Genomic DNA, 19581 nt, shown 5'->3' with positions numbered 1-19581 from the left:
CGTCCGTTACGACCATTATTAGAGATTTAAAGGAAGACATTCGCCTCTCAAATAACGTCGTGGTTCCAAAAGGTGTAGTTTGTATGGTCGACATATTTCATATTCACCGTAACAAGGATTATTGGGGTCCAAACGCCGAAACATTCAACCCCGATAATTTTTTGGACGAGAATGTACGAGAACGGCATCCATATGCCTTTATTCCCTTTTCGAAGGGAAAACGAAATTGTATAGGTGCGAAAATTGTTTAATTTTTTCGTTTAAAGTCCTTAATTAATTATTTTCAGGCTGGAATTATGCCCTGCTTTTTCGAAGATTGCCTTGGCCAGGATTCTTAGATATTACAAAATAAGCACTACTTTTCGGTATGAAGATCTCGTTTTTATTGATGGTGTAGTAATAAAGCTAAGTAAACCGCCTCCCCTTCGATTTCAAAGAAGAACTTCCAAGTGATGAAATATACAGAAAAGTTAACTAAAAATTCTTTGAATAAAAACGATCCTGAACTTGTTTATAGTATTATTTTTAATGTTGTATAGTTTCCTTAAGACTTCTTGTTCTCCATTAGGTTTTAAACGTTTATAAATTATTAAAAAAATGAATTATATACTATTTGTTACTATATATATTATTCTTTATATTCTTTTTATTATTATCTTTACATTAAAAGATAAAAGTAATACGCAAATGCGTAAAATCAGACACCCTCAGGAAATTAAAATTAAATATTTTAATTTTTGCTTGACCATTTGACAGCTTTTTTGTCTAAACAACTTTCAAATTCATGAGTTTTCTATAATATTAAAAAAAATGGGTAAAATATATACCTTTTAAATATTTCTTCCTTACACTATACTAAAAAGGTTAAAAATGTTATTTAATGGAAGAAAAAAAAAACATTAAAAATATTGTTCATAACTTAATAACTATACATTTGGTAAGACTTATTGACTGTTTTATATTGCATTTAAACCGATAAGTACAGGTGCCAAACAGTTGTTCAGGTGAGAACTAAAACGCCTTTCTCTTTAGATGGGTCGATAGATTTTCTATAAATACCATAGCCTACATTCAGCTCATATTTAGAAAGAAACTTGGTTCTACATTGTTCATTTCGAGAAAACAGAAATATCACGGTCATGATAAGTTCTCTTATCTTGACTGTTGTTGGATTGTTAACATTAATATACTTCTTGTGGAGTCGACGCCGGTTATACAAACTTATACTTGAGTTGCCAGGTCCTTGGGGACTACCTTTTCTCGGCTTAGCACCTGAATATTTTATAAATAACTGTCAGTAAAATTATCAATATAATAAATAAAAATAAAATTTATTTAATTTTAAAAAACTATCATAACCCACTATAAATCAAGTAAAAATGATTCAGAGAACCAAGTACATGGACAAGTATGGCTCAACAATTTTGACATGGATCGGGATTACCCCAGTTATATTGTCGCGGGATCCTAGGATCGCCGAGGATGTGTTATCATCATCAAAGTTTCTAAATAGAAACTCCCGGGTAACAAAAGCAATGGAAAATATCTTTGGCCTCGGATTGGTGACTCTTCAAGGTGTGAGTCTGTAAAATATATACTGTATAATTATATAGATTAGCCTTATTAGGCACTGCATGGAATGCACGCCGAAAATACTTGAATGTCAGCTTTAAACAAAATGTCCTGCTCAGCTTCATTCCCGTTTTCAATTCTAAGTCAAAAACTCTGGTAACTCACATGGATACTTTTGTGGAACATGATGGAATTTATTTGTTGCCATATTTACTTCGATGGTCATTAAGTATAGCTTATCGTAAGTCTATCTAACTTAACGTATAGTTTTCCGTTTAATACTTCTTGAATTCTAGAAACAACTCTGGGAATCGACGTTAAAGACGAAGCGAATTTTAAGAACAATGCTCTCATAGACTCTTGGCAATCGTAATAAGTAATTTTTAAATTGATCATTAAGGTTTTACATTAAAAAATATCATTGCAGACTCGTGAAATTGATTATCATTGGAATTTTCATAAATGTTTCTCAAAACAAAACAATATCCAAAATGATCGGTTGGGAAAAGAAAAAAACACACGAGTTTTCCAAAATTAATACTCTCATAAATAAGGTAAGTAAGTAATAAAAAAGTAACTAGTTCAAAACGCCATAAAGCTGGAGTGGTATATTCCAGATCATTGACTCCAAATTGAATTCTCAAACGGAAAGCTGTACGACCTTGCCCACGAGCTCCGTCATCAACCGAATGATTGATCTTTATCAGAATGGAAAAATAAGTTTGGATGAAATAAGAGGAGAGTGCTGTAACATGGTTCTGGCTGGCATCGACACCACAGCTGTAACACTTCATCACGCTCTTATCCTATTAGCAATGTTTCCCCACTACCAGGACATGGTCTTTGAAGAGCTAAAAGAAGTCTACCCGGAGAGTGGAGATTTTGTAGTGGAGTACCAAGACCTCAAAAAGTTGGTGTATCTAGATCGCGTTTTAAATGAAACCCTGCGTTTGATTCCATCCGCTGGGGTTACTGTAAGAAATGCCAATGAAGACTTTCGCCTGTCAAATAAAGTCCTTGTTCCGAAAGGTGTTGCCATTATCGTGGATATATTCAATATCCACCGCAACAAGGAATATTGGGGCCCAGACGCTCATACTTTCAACCCAGACAATTTTTTGCCCGATAATGTTCGCAAACGGCATCCTTATGCCTTCATGCCTTTTTCAAACGGGAGGAGAAATTGTATAGGTTCGATAAAGCTATATTTATAGTTAAATAAAGTAATGTTTAATTTATTACTTTCAGGCTGGAGATACGCATTAATTTTGTCCAAAATTACCTTGGCCAGGATTCTCAGAAATTACAAACTCAGCACTAGTTTTCGGTATGAAGACCTAGTCTTTATTGATAATATAGTAATGAAGCTGGAGAAATCACCTCTTCTACACTTTCAACGAAGGTGAAAATTTCAGAATAAAAACAACAAATAAAACAAATATATAAATTTAATCAATTTTTGTGGGTTATGCCCTTTATTAATTGTAATTAATATTTTTAGTAGTCTTGGCCACAATTTTGTAAAGTACTTTTCATATATTTGTAATAAAGTCGCTGCAAGCTTTTCCGAGTAGTTCGCCATTTAACAGGATCTTTTGGACTCCTTCTTCTAGGCTCAGAAATCAATTTCTTTATTAGAACACGGTTGTATGTATGAAAATTGTTCTGACACCAACAACACAGTAATAAACTTACTGATTGAGCTTTATAGAAATAGAAAAATTTATTATACCGAGTTAATAATAATAAGATAATGCGTGACCGTCAACCTTGTGCCTTCATGCGATTTTCAAAGTGCAATTTTCATAGAGATGTGGCATTAGTTTGTTTAAATTTTATTGTTCTTGTACTGCTTTTATTGTAATGTTGACTATTAATTGGCCTTAAGTAACGTGTTAATTAACTTTACGATCTAATGTTAAGATCTACAAATTACTCTTGACTGGATTCTATAACAGGAACGGCTTTATAACAGGAATCATATCCGATCCCGCAAAGTATATTGATTCTTGATCAGCATCAATAGTCGTGTCGCTATAACCATGTCTATTCTACATCCCTACTAAGTAGGAAGTCATCAAGAGTCATCAAAAATTAGTTCTCTCATAGATCCAGTAAGTATTAAACAACGTAGCTCTAAACCAAAACATTACTAAAATGAAATCGGTTTATCTAGATTATTGGCTCAAAACTAAATTCGCAACCGGAGTCTGGTACAGATTTAGCTAAACACATTGTCATTAACCGATTAATGGAACTTCATCAGAAGGACGAAATAGGCTTACAAGAAGTGAAAGGAGAGTGCTATAATATATTCGTTAATTTTGTCAAAAATTGCGTTGGCCAGGATTCTCAGAAACTACAGACTTAGCACTAGATCTCGATATGAAGACCTAGTTTTTGTTGATAATGTCAGAATGAAGCTGGATAAATCACATCTTCTAGAGTTTGAACGAATCGAAATATTTTCGAAAATGAAAAACAAAATAGAGAATGTATAAGAAAATATTAAATTGACAAATTCGTTGCAAATAATACACATGTTGTAATACGTGTTTGTATAATGGAGATATTTTATATTAATATTTTCGACCATTGTATGACTGTCATATAATTTAATGAGTTCTACCAATTATAACCAATTATACCAATTATATTTTTGGAAGCCACAGGTGAGGAAAGTAATGTGTTTTAGGTCAAATCTTGGGACCGGGCATTTTATGTATAAAAACCCCAGCTGCATCAATATCGCTAATTTAGAATGTAAAACGGTTTCAAATTGATTGTTTGCGAGAGGCTCAGAGTTTTATATAAAAATCGAAATGTTCGTTTATCCAATTTTGGTTATTGCTGTGTTCGTAGGGTGTTTATACTTATTATGGAGTAGGCGCAAGCTTATCAGGCTATTTTTCCATTTACCCGGACCATTGGGCTTCCCCCTTAACGACTCACAGCTTGATTTCTTTGATACTGCATGTAAGTATAAGATAAAATTTAGTGACATGGAATCTGCCTCTTATATATCTTATTTATGCGCAGTACCATCTTTCAAAAGTACTTCATTATTTTACATAAATGGCTCTACTTCCTTGTTTATATTGCCGTTAAAGCCGATCATAATTACCCGTGATCCAGATATTGCCAAAGATTTCCTCACATCCTCACAATGCCTTAATAGACCTGAGGTCGCTAACAAAGAGATTGGAGAGTTTTTTGATGTTGGGATTTTGTCCCTAAAAGGTGCAAAAAGATAGAATGAGAATTGGGCGTGTTAAAAATGCATTAAATTTTTTTTTTTAGAACCAGTATGGAATGAACGCCGCAAGCATATAAACGTCTCTTTTAAAATGAATGTCCTTCTCAGTTTCCTTCCTATTTTTAATGCGGAGACCAAATCTTTAATTTCTCTGATGGATACTTTTGTGGATCAAGGTGAAATAAATATACTATCTGATTTACTCAGATGGTCGTTTAAAATTGCAAATCGTAAGAATACATAAAACAGAACTATGGTCATTTATCCCAATTTCATTGGTCCTTATTTATTTTATTTAGAAACCATATTTGACACTGATGTTGAGCAATATGCCGAGTTCCAAAATAATGAAATCCTTCATTTTGCACGATTGTAAGAAAATACCATCTTTGAAGCAATATTTTATGAGATATTTTTACAGGTACTCGATGACGACGATTCTTAATATTTACCAACCTCTGCGTAGGAATAATTTCATTTCTAATATTTTTGGGTTTGGAAAAGAAAAAGCAGAGCTCTTTGAAAAGATTGATACGTTTCTAGAAAAAGTAAGTAGGTTATTTTTGTCTTAATAATTATTAAGGATTTTATATTTCAGGTAATTGGCGCCAAACTGAATTCGAATCCCGAAAAGTGTTCAGACTCCTCAAACAACACAGTAATAAACTTGCTGATTGACCTTTATAGAAATGGCAAAATGGATTATATCGACTTAAAAGGAGAGTGTGTTGGTTTGTTGATTGCCTCATACGAAACCACAGCGTTTACAGTCACACATAGTCTAATTCTATTGGCCATGTTTCCTGAATACCAGGACCTTGTCTATGAGGAGCTCACGAGGGTCTTTCCGAGTTCTGGACCCATCGATGTGACCAACGAAGATCTCCAAAAACTGGAATATATGGATCGAGTGTTCAATGAAATCTTGCGTTTACTTCCAACGGTTCCGTCCGTTCCGAGAGAGCTGAAAGGTGATATTCGACTGTCGAATGGTAACCTCATTCCCAATGGTGTGACTGTTTTGATCGATGTTTTTAACCTTCACCGCAACAAGGACTTATGGGGACCCGATGCCGACATTTTTAATCCCAATAATTTTCTTCCTGATAATATGCGAGACCGTCATCCTAGTGCCTTCATGCCATTTGGAAAAGGCCGGAGAAATTGCATAGGTTTTTTAAATTTTGTTTTTTTTTTATTGATACATAATTAAATGTTGTATATTTCAGGCTCAAGATATGCTCCAATACCTCTAAAAATAGCCTTGGCCATGATATTCTGGAAATATAAATTAAGTACAAATTTTCGGTATGAAGATCTCGAATACATTCAAGGTGTCCCAATATTTCTGAAAGAAATACCTTTGTTGAACTTTCAAAAAAGATTTTGAAATAAACTGATTGTTATTGTGCATATTTTACACATTTTTTAAGCTACACTAAAGATACAAATACTAATTACAAATATGTATTAATAAATAGAGTTTTTACTCTGCTAGTAATTCCACTGTTAAAAAAATAGCTCATAAAAGAAATACTAAATTTTTTTACCAGAAATGTTACTTTGCACACAGGCCATTAGCTATTATCTGTTATGGTGCTCTATCTTTTTTTTAATGTAGGTAGGAACTTTGATTAAGCACGGCACATATAGAAAGCGATAAGTGAGCTTATTAGGCGGAAGCTGGAACCTTCACCTCTAGTGTACTTTACACTTTTGATACCTTGTTATTCAGTAGTAAGCAATAAGTTAGGCCTACCCGAATATATAAAAGCCACCGTGGAAAACTAATAGCCATGTTAGTTAAAAAGCGAACGCAGAAGAGTAAGCCTACCCATCGCCATGCTCTCTATTTACCTTTTGAGCCTTGTTGGAATATTAGTCTGGATACATTTTTTGTGGACCCGCCGCAGATTCTATAAGCTAATGTTTCAGATACCTGGACCTATGGGTCTTCCACTTATTGGTGTCGCTGCAGAATATGGAATCAACAAAGGTAGGACATATTTTTATTTTTATAAATTAACCATACAAATATGTACTTTAATTTTTTTGTGCATTTGCAGTAAGAATCATTAAGCGCACCAAGTACTTGGACAATTATGGTTCAACCATTTTAACCTGGGTCGGCATCACGCCCGTCATTGTCACTCGAGATCCTAAGATCGCTGAGGATATTCTTACTTCCCCAAATTGTCTCAATCGGACTTGGCGGGTAGCAAGTGCCATAGAAGATCTATTTGGAATCGGGTTATTGACTCTACAAGGTTTGAGATATGTCATAGGGGCTCATATTTTAAAATTTATGAGTAATAATTTAAAGGTACTGAATGGGCTGCACGTCGAAAGCATATGAATTCCAGTTTTAAGCACAATGTCTTGCTCAGTTTTCTTCCCATCTTCAACTTTGAAACAAGAGCTCTGGTCGCTGAAATGGACAATTTCGTGGGTCAAGGTGAAAAAGATTTGTTAAAACCATTACTAAGATGGTCTTTAAGAATAGCACACCGTAAGTATATGAAGCGCATTTTTTTTTTTTTGAGTTAATATTTCCCAAACTCTAGAAACCACACTGGGCGCTAAGGAGCAAAATGAGAAGAATTTTAAAAACAATTCTCCTATCGATTCTTGGGAACAGTAAGAAGTTTATATTGTAATCATGAATCATAACATGAATGCATTGCATTACTAAATATCTTTTCAGCCTTATAATATTGATTGTTGTTCAAATATTACTGCCCATTTGCCGAAACAAAACCATCTCCAATCTTTTTGGATTGGAAAAAAAGAAAAAACAAGAAATATCAAAAATTAGTTCTCTCATGGATCCAGTAAGTACTAAGCAACGTAGCTCTTGACCACAACATTACTAAAACGAAATCGGCTTATATAGATTATTGGCTTAAAACTAAATTCGGAACCGGAGTCTGGTACAGATTCAGCTAAACACATTGTCATCAACCGAATTATGGAACTTTATCGGAAGGATGAAATAGGTTTACAAGAAGTGAAGGGGGAGTGCTATAATATGGTTGGGGCTGCCTTTGAGACAACAGCTCTTACAGTTCATCATACTCTTATTCTCCTCGCCATGTTTCCGAAGTACCAGGACATTGTTTTCGAGGAGCTAGAAGAGGTCTTCCCGGCTGGTGGAGACTTCGAAGTCGAGCACGAGAACCTCCAAAAATTGGTGTATCTAGATCGCGTTTTAAATGAAACCATGCGACTAATCCCGTCCGTTCCGATCCTTGCCAGAGATACTCAGGAAGACTTTCAACTTTCTAATGGAGTGCTTGTTCCCAAAGGTGTAGCTGTTTTCGTCGACATATTCAACATGCACCGCAACAAGGATCTTTGGGGACCAGAAGCTGACACCTTCAATCCTGACAATTTTTTACCCGAAAATGTTCGCGAGCGGCATCCTTATGCCTTCATGCCCTTTTCAAAGGGAAAAAGAAATTGTATAGGTTCGATTGCTGCATCATATGTTAATTTATTGAGAGTTCAAAATTTCCATCTTTTCAGGCTGGAGATATGCAATGATATCGTCAAAAATAGCCCTAACCCAAATTCTCAGAAGTTACAAGTTAAGCACTAGTTTTCGATATGAAGATCTTGTCTTTGTGGATAATATAAGTATGAAGCTGACTATTTCACCGCCAATAAGTTTCCATCGAAGAAACACCGAAGCAGAATAAAATTAAAATTTGTATTTTTATTGGTTTATAGTGGAAGCGGCTGGTGAGATACAATGATCTGACTAGGCCATGATTTTCAGAACTATATTAAAAAATTTTTTTGATCTTGTGTACTTAGAGTTTGTTGTTTTCGTCACCGATCACAGCTTCACTACACAGTAAGGTCGAATAGACCTAAAAAAATCACATCCAATGAGTATGTAGTGTTGTTGTTACATCATTCAAAATTAAACGTCTTTCATAATGTTGGCTCTGGCCAGAAACTGTGGCAACTGCCTACGCCGCCTGTCACCCGCCAAACCTCTGCGCTCATACACTAAGGGATCCTCCGACTGTAACGAAAAGAAGGGAAAGTACCAGATCGTAATGCTGCGACACGGGGAGTCCGAATGGAATCAGCAGAATCTATTTGCGGGTTGGTACGATGCCCAACTGACCGACAAAGGCAAACAGGAAGCTTGTGCCGCGGGACTGGCCCTCAAGAAGGGCAAATATAAGTTTGACATAGCCCACACCTCGATGTTGACCCGTGCCAACGATACGTTGAAGATTGTCATGGAGGCGGCCGAGCACAAAAAGATTCCCGTGTGCAAGACATGGCGACTCAATGAGCGACACTACGGCGGGCTGACTGGACTGAATAAGGCGGAGACCGCCAAAAAGTTTGGCGAGGAAAAAGTTCAAATCTGGCGCCGCAGTTTCGACACCCCACCACCACCCATGGAGAAGGATCACAAGTACTATGACTGCATCGCCAATGACCCGCGATACAAAGACCAGTTAAAACCAGACGAGTTTCCCAAGTCCGAGTCCTTGAAGCTCACCATCAAGCGCACACTTCCGTACTGGAACGAGGTGATCGAGCCCCAGATCAAGGAGGGGAAGAACATCCTGGTGGCGGCCCACGGCAATAGTCTGCGGGGCGTAGTCAAGCACTTGGAGTGCATTTCCGATGAGGGCATTATGGCCCTGAACCTGCCCACTGGTATACCATTCGTCTATCAACTGGACGAGAACCTAAAGCCCATCGGGACGCTCAAGTTCCTCGGCGATCCGGAAACCGTAAGGAAGGCCATGGAAGCGGTGGCCAATCAGGGCAAGGCCAAGTAGCCAACAATCAGCTCAATGCACTTGCATGCCAACCTCAAAACCGCGTATGAAAAACTCATGGAATCTGGGAAGATTGCGGGACCGGCCAGGCGAATGTCAAGCTGCAAATAAATTTATTTGATTTTAATTGACAATGAAAAGTCAACAGCAGAAGCTGCCTCTTTGGGTCCCATGGCCTGGGGTCTGGGTCTCTGGTCTGGATATGGCTCCGGGTCTGGGTCTGGGTCTGAGCCAAAGTCCAGTCATATTTATATGTGTTTCCATTGGGCTCGTTTAAGAAATCAGGGAGTCGAGTGTGTCGCGTCAATTTTAATTGCCCGGGGATGAGTCTGGCATTCCGAATGGGTCGAATTTTAATTTGTTTAAATGAAATACTCATTTAGGTCTTATTGACAAACAAATTGAATTGATTGATCTAAATGAATTTATATGGTGAGCACTGACCGACTCGCAGTCCCCACTCTTTCTCCATCATTGCTGTTTTGGTTTTCGACGGGCTTTGGAAGGCTTTAGATGTCTTTGGATGGCCGGCTAAGACCTTAGAGCATTTGACCCGCTGTCGAGGCCAGATTTGGAGCGTTTGCATGTTATGCTCCGAGAGCGTGGCGAGCTTTGATCTAGTAAATTGAGAGCGTGAAACGAGCTGGAAGACTTGACATACCTTCGGCACCTTCTCTTCGAGGAGGAAGCCCGGCCAGCGTGTCTTGCTCAGCAGAAGGCATGAGCTCCACATTATTTGAACTTAATTACACGGCCGCAGTGCGAGCCGACCGGAGTTAAAGCTAAAGTCGAAGACGAGTCAAAGTCGGCGCCCCGTTAAATCGTTTCCACCACACATACCAGACCCCAGCATAGAAACTAAAGGAACATAAAAATGTTTGCACTTCGTATTTGTCGCGCATAAAGTCTAATATCGAATTACAGGCCCGGGCCAAGTGTTTCGAGTTTTCGGAGAGGAGCCTCCTTCGAGTGCCCCAGTGTGCGTGTCAGCCGGGCAAACTTTGTGGCAGACATCCCACCTCATGCTCCTGCTCCTCCTCCGCCACCTCCCCCAGAATCCAGCGGCCATAAAGAAACTGAATTGAGTTAAATGCGCGATAAATTGCTTTTTGCATTTATCATGGTCGCCCTGGCAGGCGGCAGCCGAAGTTTTGCTGGAGCCTGGCCAAGCCTAGACCATGAAGATGGAGAGGCGACTCTGGTCGCCCCACCCGACCCCTCATCCTCCTGCCTTTCTCTCGGTTGTGGCGAATATTGAACAAGATTTTTAATTAGTCGCCTAAATGCACCAGAGGAGATACCCATAGCTTGGGTTCTGAACGCAAGGAAGAGTTTTCTCAAGCTCGGACTCGCGATGAAGTTGCTTTATTTATGCACAGTGTGAGGCTATTTATTGGGAGAGATCCTGGTTGATCACCTGGCTGATGTAGGGCAAGAAGCTGGAGACTCGCGTGTAAACATCGAGCCTTCCCTGGGCACAGGTGGACGAGCCGTAGGACACAATCCCCACCAGATGTGGCTGTGGTCCAGCCTTAATCAGAGGCCCTCCAGAGTCACCCTAATTTAAATAAAAATAGCATTATTATTACATATAACTTGAATAATACCTTACATTGACTTACCACACACGCCCCTTGTCCCTGAACAGCAAGGGCGCAAATCTCGTTGCGGGTCACTCGGAAACCCTTTTGGTTACATTCCTCATTTGAAATGGTGCGGTAGTTCAGAGCCTGTAGCTGATCCGGCAGCTTGGCGGAGGAGGTGGCCGAGGTGGTGGATCCCCAGCCAGTGAGGCGAACCGGCACTTTCTCGCCAATTCGATCGGAGCCTCCCAGTTGGACGGTTCCAATGTCCGCTCGCTCCAAGCGGAATGGAGGTGTTACTCGTACCAGAGCAATGTCGTTGATGATCTTTGGGCTCATGGAGTACTGGGGATGCACATGCTTTGCCAGCACTCGATGGCGCAAGCCACCCGCCTTCCAGTTCAGAGTCCCACCAACCACACTCACGTCCTCTACCTTCATCTTTTCCATGCAGTGGGCTGCGGTCAGGACATGCTGGGCACTGATGATGGAACCACCACAAAAGTGCTGCCAGCGACCCCGTCTCTGGAGCTGCAGAGAGACCTGGAAAGGCACCGTCTCGTTTACCAGTTGGCCACCGTTAATCCGGATGGGGGATTCGGTGATGTCTGACGGAGTCACTACTTCGGCAAGAGCCCGATGAAGGATGAAAAAGAGACTCAGTAACTTTACGACTTCCATATTCTTATAAGCTCTCTCTGGTGAAGTTCCTTAAGTGATTGATAGCTGCAACTTACCTGCAATGGTTTTTATACCAAGCCAGATCAAGTGGCTCTTATCACTTATTTGGGAATGCAAATGTTTGTGATCTTGAAAACCAAAGTAATCTGGGTTGAGTTTAAACAAAATAATACAGCTCTTAATCTGTATATTTTAGCACAATTAAATAAATACATTTTTCGACAATTCCAGAATTAATAAAATAATTACAAGCCATAATGCTAAGGTATTCTGTATAAAGTCTACCTAACATGTGCCAACTTTTTCATTCTTTATTTCCTCATTGCGTGCCTGTTAATCATAAAAAAAGTTAAAAATCAAGCTTTTTGGTGTGACAGAAGCGCCTACCTGTTGTCATCAATTAGGTAACAAGCTCACGCGACCGATAAATATTAAGCCAGCTCTAGCCTCGGCTATATTCGTATCTGTATCTGCCGCTGAATCTGTAGCCGTGTATCTGTATCTGCGCCCTGCTCTGTGGCATGATCTCTTATCTGATTTGCAAATAAAAATCTGTTTAATTTGCCCAATGCTCGGGCCATGGCCAGCATCGCTGCATGTGCTTGGATTCGAGAGTCATAATTTACAAGACCGAGACCCGAGCGAAGGGGGCCATATAGGATCGGTTCGGGTACCTTGTGACGCGAGACTGAGCAAATTAAGTACTAAAATAAACGACCAATTTACTGATTATGCAAAACACGCAATTAATTTTCCACCTGGAAACGAATGCGAAAATTAATTGCCTAAGAGAGTGGAAAACTCATTCGGCTTTCCGAGTTGATCTCGTTTATTCGTATCGGACCTCAGTCTTTCGAATATATTTGGCTTTCCAAAGGAAACTTTTCGCTTGGATCCCACACCTGATCCCACGCTTCGTGACCTCCAATCAAGGCGGTCACTATAAATCCCTCTCGGCCGGCTACTGGATTTCGGAGCAGACATAAAAACGCCACTATTTCCACTTCAGGCAGATCATAAAACCAGCGGCTCTGCTTTATGAAGTCGGCCGATAAATCACTGCGAAGACGGCTGCGGCAAAACGACAAACAGAAAAACAAATCCCGAAAACAAAAAGCCATAAAAATTGCACCGAACCCGAATGCGTTCCTCTTGGCCACACGCACAATTCTCCAGAAGTTGGCTGGCGAACATGGCCATGAATGGAGCAGGCAATCAAGCGAAATGTCATAATAATGATGGCGTTCCGTCGGGCCGGACAGGTAGAATGAATGCTTATCTTGTTAACACCGAACCGATTCACAAGCCCTCGACCATATCCTCCGCTTCGTGGCATTGCTGATGAAATGATTAAAGTGCATTTTATTAGTGAGAATTTTGAGCATCAACTGGAGAATCGCAAGATGTTCAAAATTTACTGGAAACAAGGAAATTAATTATTCGCTTACCAGATTGTAATAATTTTAATAAAAAACTAACATATGAGACATCCTGATAATTAAATATAATTTATTAATAAGCAACGTCTTATATTCCATCTTAGCCACATTAATATTTATTTAGAACCCACCCTTTGTATAAACTTTCTTGGCTAGAACATATCCTAATGAGTTAACATACGGATTAACTCGTCAACCAGGCTCAAGGCACCGAAAGCTCATATGCAAATGAGATGCTGGAATTAAGAATAAAAATCCACAGATAAGTCATGCCTTGACAGGGTGGTCCAATTAACAAAAGCCAAGCACAGAAGCAACACGACAGGCGCCAGAGCCGAAGTCAGACTCTGATTCAGATGCAGATGCCCAGACACATCCTGTGGGTGGGGCTTCAGGACCGATATAATAAAGCCATTTCGGGTTCAAATCGGTTCGCTGGCTTCGTGGCTGGAGCCACTGCATCGCGGCTCAGGACAATTAACACAGTAGTCCAAAGATCAAGACCTCAACAGCGTCCACCACGCAGCGGAATCGCCACGAAACCAAGAGGTGTGCATAATTAATTTTCGCCAGTGCGCCACACACAGTCCATTCGGAGAGGGAGTCCTATGCACTGAAAACAAAAACGTATTGATGAAACACTTTATGTTTTTTTATCTCCTTAAAAAACTTCCTAGATACGTTTGTTTTTGCTCACTGTATTACTCCATGTCCAGCCCCGCCCAAAAGGAGTAGCAAAATGATTCATTAGCTGGATGCAATCAGCCCCGGAACTGACACATGCACCACTGACTCGGACTGACTCCGATTCCGAATGTGGACCAGACAGCGCTTCTGCCAGCCCGCCCAGGGATCTGGCAGGAAAATACACAAATCCAAGCAGGAGTGAGTCTGAAATTGAGCCAGAAACCGAAGCTGCAACCCAGCTTGATTTGCATCGAACAAGTAAGATAGCTGCTCCTTCCTGGGTACTGCCTCCGAGGTGTCCACGGTGTTGATTGCCAGCGGCAGGTCTCCATGTCCTCCGACCAGCACATTGAATTAAAAGAAATGTCCGCTGCCGTCCGAGACGTGCTCGTTTAATCGGAATATTTAAATTATTCTCTGATTAAAACTCTGAGACAGATCGAGTGGAAAAAAGGTGGTTGGGTGAGGTAGGCGATCTTTCCACATCTTTTTTTGTTTACTTGATGGTATTCCCAAGAATTGAGGAAGTCGGTGTTAACAGTTGAGAATATAATAAAGGATGGGTTTTTTTTTAATGCTGTTTATGATTTTATTTACTTTTCAAAATACTCTTTCAAGTGACGCTTCCACAACTGACTTTTCCTTTCCCCCAATACGTGATATCAGTGCCCAGCGTAACATTGTAACCCATTGCCATTACATTGGGTGGAACGACCACCCACAGCTGCACTAGATAAAATTCAAATGAATCGAATAGAACAAAAAAACCCACTTAATTGGGGCTTAGGAAATGGTATATAAACTTCGGATGCATTGTCAGTTCTAAGCAAAGTCTCACCATGAACGGAGTAATGTACATCCTGCTGCTACTGGCATCCTTGCTGGCAGTGGCCCAGTGCAAGCCTATGAACAGTGTAATCGACTGTAAGTAAAGACTCATTAACCAAAAGGAAAATAACTAAATACGAAACTCACTCAGTGGACAAGTTTTTCGAGGAGGCGGACACCAATTCCCATGAACGAGTTGTGGGCGGCTACGATGTCCCCCAGGATGAGTATGTGCCATACCAGATTTCCATGCAGTTCCTCACCCGCAGTGGCAAACAGCGACACTTCTGTGGTGGCTCACTAATCGCTCCAAACCGCGTCCTCACCGCCGCTCATTGTGTCAATGGCCAGAATGCCAGTCGCATCAGCGTTGTGGCTGGAATCAGGGATCTGGAGGACACCACTGGCTTCCGTTCCCAAGTGCAATCATACGAGATGAACGAGAACTACCAGGAACTGGTTACCAGCGACATCGCCATTCTTAAGATCGATCCTCCCTTCGAGCTCGACGAGAAACGAGTGTCCACCATTGATGTGAGTGGTTCGGACATGGTGGGTGCTGGGCAGGAGGTCCTCCTCACGGGCTGGGGATCGGTGTTTCACTTTGGCACTGGTCCCTTTGCCAAGTACCCCACAGTGTTGCAGAAATTGGAATACAAAACCCTGAGCAACCAAAAATGCAAGGAAACTATGTCCCAACTGACGGATACTGAGATCTGCGCCCTCGAGAGGTTCGGCAAAGGGGCCTGCAATGTAAGATGCATTTAGCTTTTTAAGATACTTTTTATAATATCCCCAATTTTAGGGTGACTCTGGCGGGCCTTTGGTAATGCGCAGTGGCGAGACTGTGAAGCAAGTCGGAGTGGTCTCCTATGGAACTGCCTTCTGTGCATCCAATAATCCGGATGTCTATACCCGAGTGTCCATGTTCGATGGCTGGATAAAAGAGAGAATGGCTTAAAAATTGCAAAATATTTATTGTCAATGGATGAATAAAGATAATTTCTCTGAAAGCAACTACTCTTCTAACACTCTTACTGAAAACAGAACACTCATTCGCGAATAGATAATCGCCAAAAAGCTAACTGGGTTACGTTACCAGCAGAATGGCTCATTATAATTTCAATTTCAAGAACAATTTTAATGGCATAACCAAGTTTCTAACTGTGCCAGATATTTGCGATACCTATGCTAATTTTACTCCATATGGGGGCCAAGTTTTTTACTTAAGTAGCGAGACTGATGCGAAGCCCTCGACATTAACCAAGTGACAATGGCTCCATTAGAGTTGCTGCTGATTGTGGTTTTAGCCATAGAAGGTGTCTTTGGGCGGCTCAACTGTGAGTTATTAACTAACAAGTGGTATCATAGTTATTACAAATATTTTCTAGCCCGCCAGCCTAGTGGAGACCCACCCCATCGGATTGTGGGAGGATCGGATGTCCCAGCAGGGCAATATGTTCCCTATCAAGTATCCCTCCAGTATGAGACTCGCAATGGGCAGATGCATTTCTGTGGAGGATCTATCATTGCCCCAAATCGCATCCTTACCGCTGCCCACTGTTGTCAGGGCTTGAATGTCAGTCGCATGTCCGTGGTGGCCGGAATACGAAGCCTGAAAGATAAGGGATCCCGCTCCAAGGTTCTCTCCTTCGACATTCATCCGGATTACAAGGAACTGGTCACCAGCGACCTAGCTGTCCTCAATATAGATCCTCCGCTTCAATTTGACAACACAAGCATCAGTGCCATTGGCTTACAGTCAAATTACGTGGGTGGAGGAGTTCCAGTGACCCTGACTGGATGGGGTTTACGCCTCCCGGTACCTTTCCCCTTCCTGGACAGTCTCAACTACCCGAATGTCCTGCAACGCATGAGCTATAACACGATTACGAACGATCAGTGCAGAAGAGCTGGCATGGATAGTGTCACGGACACAGAAGTCTGCGCCAGAGGACCCTTCAGAGGTGCTTGTTCGGTAGGTTTATATGGATTGTTGCCTTGTTTGAATTGTGTCACTTAGTTTATAACCCATAGGGCGATTCTGGTGGACCATTGGTAATGACAGAGGACGGAGGCCTAAAACAAGTAGGCATAGTATCCTATGGCTTGGTTGTTTGTGGTCTCTTCATATCCCCGGATGTCTACACCCGTGTGTCGACCTTTACTGAATGGATAGAGGGTCATCTGGATTCTTAGACCAAGGCAGATTTGTTATTGCCTTTGCTTTGTTCATTTGCCGGGAACAATAATTTAACAAAAAAGCAAAAAAAAAAAAATAAATCAAAGCGATAGACTCCTATTCGGCTGGTGCTTCTTCTGGCGGGGCTTCTGCGGGCGCGGCTTCTTCAGCCGGTGGCGCAGACTCTTCTGCTGGCGGTGGCGGTGCTGCTTCCTCGGCTGGTGGCGCTTCCTCGGCGGGTGGAGCAGCCTCTGCAGGTGGTGCCTCTTCTGCAGGCGGGGCTTCTGCGGGCGCTTCTTGGACTTCGGCCGCAGGTGCAGCTTCTGCTGGTGCAGAACCCTCGGGGGCAGCATCTGCTGCTGGAGCTTCACCCTCGGCGGGAGCTGCTTCTTCCACATGATCTACATTCATATCAGAGCCGCGTGCCGTTGCTGGACCCGATGCCGGTGCAGTTCCAGGGGCAGTTCCAGGTGCAGTTCCAGGAGCAGTTCCAGCTGCAGTTCCAGTAGCAGTTCCAGGTGCAGGTTCTGGTGCAGTAGTGCTTTCGAGATCCTTCGTGCCATAAGGCGAAGAGCTGTCCTCCTTTGAGAAGTGTGGGGATGGATCAGCGCAAGGATCCGGTACCGGCTTAGTAGCAGCGCGCTGGGAAGAGGATAAGAATAGATTTTTTTTCCTTGAAAAAACTATAGAATCGAATTACCAGCATAACCCTGCGGAAAAAGCGTTGAAGAACCATAGCCGCCTCGTTCCTGCGCCTCTCTTCCTCATCGCCCTCTTTATCCTGCGAAGATGAAACTTTAAAAGTTATTAAGCTAAAATAAAAAGTCCCCTCAACTAACCAGCGCACAGGTGCATACACAGATATGCTTCGGAAACTGGGTGCGCACATAGTATCCGCGCCAGGCCGCTTGGATCGTAATAGCCGCTTGTTCGCGCATGGACTCCTGGATTCGCTTCATTTCCCGATCGCGGAAGTACTGATAGAGGAGCTCCGTACCGTCGGCGCCCTTTTGGGCTGCCATGTAAGCTTCCACGAAGCGCTTGTAGGCACCCTCTATGGCAGGTCGTGAAAGAACCAACTCCTCATCGGAGAAATGGCACTTCGCGAGCAGTTCCTCCAGGATGTCGACATCCTCAAAGTTTATGGTCTGCTTGCCACGGCGCATCTCGCAGCGGCGCTTCTCTAAGAAGTTACGGAAACAGTCCTCCAACACTTGGCCCATCAGCTCCGACTTTTCTTTGGATAGGTCGCAGACGCACAGGTCCGAGATAATGCTATCCACTTGGCGTAGGGCCCTGTCCAAAATGGTTTTGGCCACTGAGAACAAATATTTAATGTGATTGTCTTTTTACCAACATTCACTACATTTACCTAGAGCCTTCTCCCTGGTCACAATTACGGAGTGCAGGTAGTCAATGATGAACTGGCAGAGGCACTCCTTGGTCGGCTGGCACCTCAACACCTCCCGGGTGATGTCTGAGAGTATTTCCGGCAATCCTTCCGGCACGTTGATAGCCTGCTGGCGTACCTTTCCGCGTTGAATCAAATAGTTCATGTCGTATTTTGGCTAAAAACAGCTTCCCTGGCTATTAAGCAAATTCTATAATTTGGAACAGTTTTTGAGTTGCTAGAGGCTAATATGAGTAAATTGGAAGGTTTATTTTTTAAACCAAAAATTGGTTTTCTTCGGCCTACTTGATTTTATTTGGGTTTGAGTATTCACTAAAACAACTTCCAGCGCCATCTACACGGTTCAGATATGAACTAACTACAGATTTGTTGCTGGGAAACAGCTTACACGAACTTTTGAGGCTCCATTTGCAGCCATTTGCAGGTTCCCACGGACAAACAACTAAAATTTATTATTTTAATTTTCATAATTTTTGTTTTTAGATAAATAATAAATAAATGACAATAAATAATTTTTTAAAATAATATTTTAAATAAAATATACTAGGCGAAACAGGATGAGGACAATATACCACCCAGCGATGGCTATATCTTTGCCAATAATCATCGGATTCTTGCGGGGAATACCTTAAACGATTTGTAGATCGATTTTCCATCAATCTGCATCAAAATCCTGAAACGAAATTATTTTTCGATTTTTTGTCAAATTTTCCAGGGGATCCCCTTCAAAAACGGCAAAATGCCCGGGGAGGACAATATGCCACGCAGCGATGGCTATATCTTTGTCAATAATCATCCGATTCTTGCGGGGAATACCTTAAACGATTTGTAGATCGATTCTCCATCAATCTGCATCAAAATCCTGAAACGAAATTATTTTTCGGGGAGGACAATATGCCACGCAGCGATGGCTATATCTTTGCCAATATTCATCCAATTCTTTCGGAAGAAACGATTATACTTTAGTTAAAATCGAATTTAAAATAAACGGAACCTTTTCAAAGTCCACATTTACATTGTAACCGATTTAGCAATTCTGCAAGTGAATTATTTTGCTTCTTCCCACAAAAAGTGGGTGTGTACCAGAGATTAGCATTGCAAATTAATTTCGAATAGCCCATCAGGAAACTGTTT

At 41.3% G+C, this 19581-nt stretch overlaps 8 protein-coding genes across 9 annotated transcripts; 6 read left to right on the top strand and 2 right to left on the bottom strand.

Annotated features, from left to right (window-relative positions):
- Positions 1 to 1066: 1066 nt before the first annotated feature.
- On the top strand, positions 1067 to 3278 carry LOC122321659 (probable cytochrome P450 313a3). 2 transcript variants are annotated; one of them, XM_070281043.1, is made up of 7 exons: positions 1067 to 1293; positions 1375 to 1575; positions 1628 to 1813; positions 1869 to 1941; positions 2000 to 2126; positions 2190 to 2763; positions 2821 to 3277. In XM_070281043.1, the coding sequence occupies exons 1-7, from the start codon at positions 1140 to 1142 to the stop codon at positions 2976 to 2978; spliced, it is 1473 nt and encodes a 490-aa protein (XP_070137144.1). In that variant the 5' UTR covers positions 1067 to 1139; the 3' UTR covers positions 2979 to 3277. The 2 variants fall into 2 exon arrangements, with proteins under 2 accessions (XP_070137144.1, XP_043068440.1); XM_043212505.2 differs by lacking the exons at positions 1067 to 1293; positions 1375 to 1575; positions 1628 to 1813 and having other exon boundaries at positions 1869 to 1948; positions 2821 to 3278.
- Positions 3279 to 4230: 952 nt separating this feature from the next.
- LOC122321660 (probable cytochrome P450 313a1) lies at positions 4231 to 6243 on the top strand. Its single transcript, XM_043212506.2, has 8 exons — positions 4231 to 4244; positions 4435 to 4548; positions 4612 to 4812; positions 4873 to 5058; positions 5128 to 5200; positions 5250 to 5376; positions 5427 to 6000; positions 6058 to 6243. The coding sequence occupies exons 4-8, from the start codon at positions 4920 to 4922 to the stop codon at positions 6216 to 6218; spliced, it is 1074 nt and encodes a 357-aa protein (XP_043068441.2). The 5' UTR covers positions 4231 to 4244; positions 4435 to 4548; positions 4612 to 4812; positions 4873 to 4919; the 3' UTR covers positions 6219 to 6243.
- A 407-nt stretch (positions 6244 to 6650) lies between these two features.
- LOC108126465 (probable cytochrome P450 313a2) lies at positions 6651 to 8526 on the top strand. The gene is made up of 7 exons (XM_017243074.3): positions 6651 to 6824; positions 6895 to 7095; positions 7152 to 7337; positions 7393 to 7465; positions 7533 to 7659; positions 7722 to 8295; positions 8354 to 8526. The coding sequence occupies exons 1-7, from the start codon at positions 6671 to 6673 to the stop codon at positions 8524 to 8526; spliced, it is 1488 nt and encodes a 495-aa protein (XP_017098563.2). The 5' UTR covers positions 6651 to 6670.
- A 113-nt stretch (positions 8527 to 8639) lies between these two features.
- Positions 8640 to 9763, top strand: Pglym87 (Phosphoglyceromutase 87). The gene has a single exon (XM_017243096.3). It carries the CDS (start codon positions 8770 to 8772, stop codon positions 9634 to 9636), a length of 867 nt encoding a protein of 288 aa, XP_017098585.2. The 5' UTR covers positions 8640 to 8769; the 3' UTR covers positions 9637 to 9763.
- Positions 9764 to 11026: 1263 nt separating this feature from the next.
- LOC108126514 (chymotrypsin-2) lies at positions 11027 to 11900 on the bottom strand. Its single transcript, XM_017243121.2, has 2 exons — positions 11259 to 11900; positions 11027 to 11194 (listed from the first exon to the last, which is right to left on the bottom strand). The coding sequence occupies exons 1-2, from the start codon at positions 11898 to 11900 to the stop codon at positions 11027 to 11029; spliced, it is 810 nt and encodes a 269-aa protein (XP_017098610.2).
- Positions 11901 to 14865: 2965 nt separating this feature from the next.
- LOC108126501 (chymotrypsin-1) lies at positions 14866 to 15815 on the top strand. The gene is made up of 3 exons (XM_017243107.3): positions 14866 to 14950; positions 15006 to 15607; positions 15660 to 15815. Exons 1-3 carry the CDS (start codon positions 14866 to 14868, stop codon positions 15813 to 15815), a joined length of 843 nt encoding a protein of 280 aa, XP_017098596.2.
- A 436-nt stretch (positions 15816 to 16251) lies between these two features.
- LOC108126489 (chymotrypsin-1) lies at positions 16252 to 17061 on the top strand. Its single transcript, XM_017243094.3, has 2 exons — positions 16252 to 16832; positions 16892 to 17061. Exons 1-2 carry the CDS (start codon positions 16359 to 16361, stop codon positions 17051 to 17053), a joined length of 636 nt encoding a protein of 211 aa, XP_017098583.2. The 5' UTR covers positions 16252 to 16358; the 3' UTR covers positions 17054 to 17061.
- A 77-nt stretch (positions 17062 to 17138) lies between these two features.
- On the bottom strand, positions 17139 to 18744 carry Rsbp15 (Radial spoke binding protein 15). The gene is made up of 4 exons (XM_017243093.3): positions 18409 to 18744; positions 17876 to 18354; positions 17737 to 17817; positions 17139 to 17678 (listed from the first exon to the last, which is right to left on the bottom strand). Exons 1-4 carry the CDS (start codon positions 18590 to 18592, stop codon positions 17154 to 17156), a joined length of 1269 nt encoding a protein of 422 aa, XP_017098582.2. The 5' UTR covers positions 18593 to 18744; the 3' UTR covers positions 17139 to 17153.
- Positions 18745 to 19581: the final 837 nt, after the last annotated feature.

The sequence above is a fragment of the Drosophila bipectinata genome, chromosome 3R, assembly GCF_030179905.1.
Source record: "Drosophila bipectinata strain 14024-0381.07 chromosome 3R, DbipHiC1v2, whole genome shotgun sequence".
NCBI classification, from domain to species: Eukaryota; Metazoa; Arthropoda; class Insecta; order Diptera; family Drosophilidae; genus Drosophila; species Drosophila bipectinata.
This window is presented reverse-complemented; position numbering and strand designations above follow the sequence as displayed.

What these genes read in the sequence shown, in the direction of transcription:
- LOC122321659 (XM_070281043.1), top strand. Translation starts at nt 1,140, where the DNA reads ATGATAAGTTCTCTTATCTTGACTGTTGTTGGATTGTTAACATTAATA. An exon ending in CTCATAGACTCTTGGCAATC is followed by an intron (nt 1,942 to 1,999) that starts GTAATAAGTAAT and finishes ATATCATTGCAG; the next exon opens with ACTCGTGAAATTGATTATCA. An exon ending in TTAATACTCTCATAAATAAG is followed by an intron (nt 2,127 to 2,189) that starts GTAAGTAAGTAA and finishes GGTATATTCCAG; the next exon opens with ATCATTGACTCCAAATTGAA.
- LOC122321660 (XM_043212506.2), top strand. Translation starts at nt 4,920, where the DNA reads ATGAATGTCCTTCTCAGTTTCCTTCCTATTTTTAATGCGGAGACCAAA. An exon ending in GTCGTTTAAAATTGCAAATC is followed by an intron (nt 5,059 to 5,127) that starts GTAAGAATACAT and finishes TATTTTATTTAG; the next exon opens with AAACCATATTTGACACTGAT. An exon ending in TTGATACGTTTCTAGAAAAA is followed by an intron (nt 5,377 to 5,426) that starts GTAAGTAGGTTA and finishes TTTATATTTCAG; the next exon opens with GTAATTGGCGCCAAACTGAA.
- LOC108126465 (XM_017243074.3), top strand. Translation starts at nt 6,671, where the DNA reads ATGCTCTCTATTTACCTTTTGAGCCTTGTTGGAATATTAGTCTGGATA. An exon ending in CGGGTTATTGACTCTACAAG is followed by an intron (nt 7,096 to 7,151) that starts GTTTGAGATATG and finishes AATAATTTAAAG; the next exon opens with GTACTGAATGGGCTGCACGT. An exon ending in TTAGTTCTCTCATGGATCCA is followed by an intron (nt 7,660 to 7,721) that starts GTAAGTACTAAG and finishes CGGCTTATATAG; the next exon opens with ATTATTGGCTTAAAACTAAA.
- Pglym87 (XM_017243096.3), top strand. Translation starts at nt 8,770, where the DNA reads ATGTTGGCTCTGGCCAGAAACTGTGGCAACTGCCTACGCCGCCTGTCA.
- LOC108126514 (XM_017243121.2), bottom strand. Translation starts at nt 11,900, where the DNA reads ATGGAAGTCGTAAAGTTACTGAGTCTCTTTTTCATCCTTCATCGGGCT. An exon ending in AGGGACAAGGGGCGTGTGTG is followed by an intron (nt 11,195 to 11,258) that starts GTAAGTCAATGT and finishes TATTTAAATTAG; the next exon opens with GGTGACTCTGGAGGGCCTCT.
- LOC108126501 (XM_017243107.3), top strand. Translation starts at nt 14,866, where the DNA reads ATGAACGGAGTAATGTACATCCTGCTGCTACTGGCATCCTTGCTGGCA. An exon ending in TATGAACAGTGTAATCGACT is followed by an intron (nt 14,951 to 15,005) that starts GTAAGTAAAGAC and finishes AAACTCACTCAG; the next exon opens with TGGACAAGTTTTTCGAGGAG. An exon ending in TCGGCAAAGGGGCCTGCAAT is followed by an intron (nt 15,608 to 15,659) that starts GTAAGATGCATT and finishes CCCCAATTTTAG; the next exon opens with GGTGACTCTGGCGGGCCTTT.
- LOC108126489 (XM_017243094.3), top strand. Translation starts at nt 16,359, where the DNA reads ATGCATTTCTGTGGAGGATCTATCATTGCCCCAAATCGCATCCTTACC. An exon ending in CCTTCAGAGGTGCTTGTTCG is followed by an intron (nt 16,833 to 16,891) that starts GTAGGTTTATAT and finishes TATAACCCATAG; the next exon opens with GGCGATTCTGGTGGACCATT.
- Rsbp15 (XM_017243093.3), bottom strand. Translation starts at nt 18,592, where the DNA reads ATGAACTATTTGATTCAACGCGGAAAGGTACGCCAGCAGGCTATCAAC. An exon ending in GTGTATGCACCTGTGCGCTG is followed by an intron (nt 17,818 to 17,875) that starts GTTAGTTGAGGG and finishes TCATCTTCGCAG; the next exon opens with GATAAAGAGGGCGATGAGGA. An exon ending in TTTTCCGCAGGGTTATGCTG is followed by an intron (nt 17,679 to 17,736) that starts GTAATTCGATTC and finishes TCCTCTTCCCAG; the next exon opens with CGCGCTGCTACTAAGCCGGT.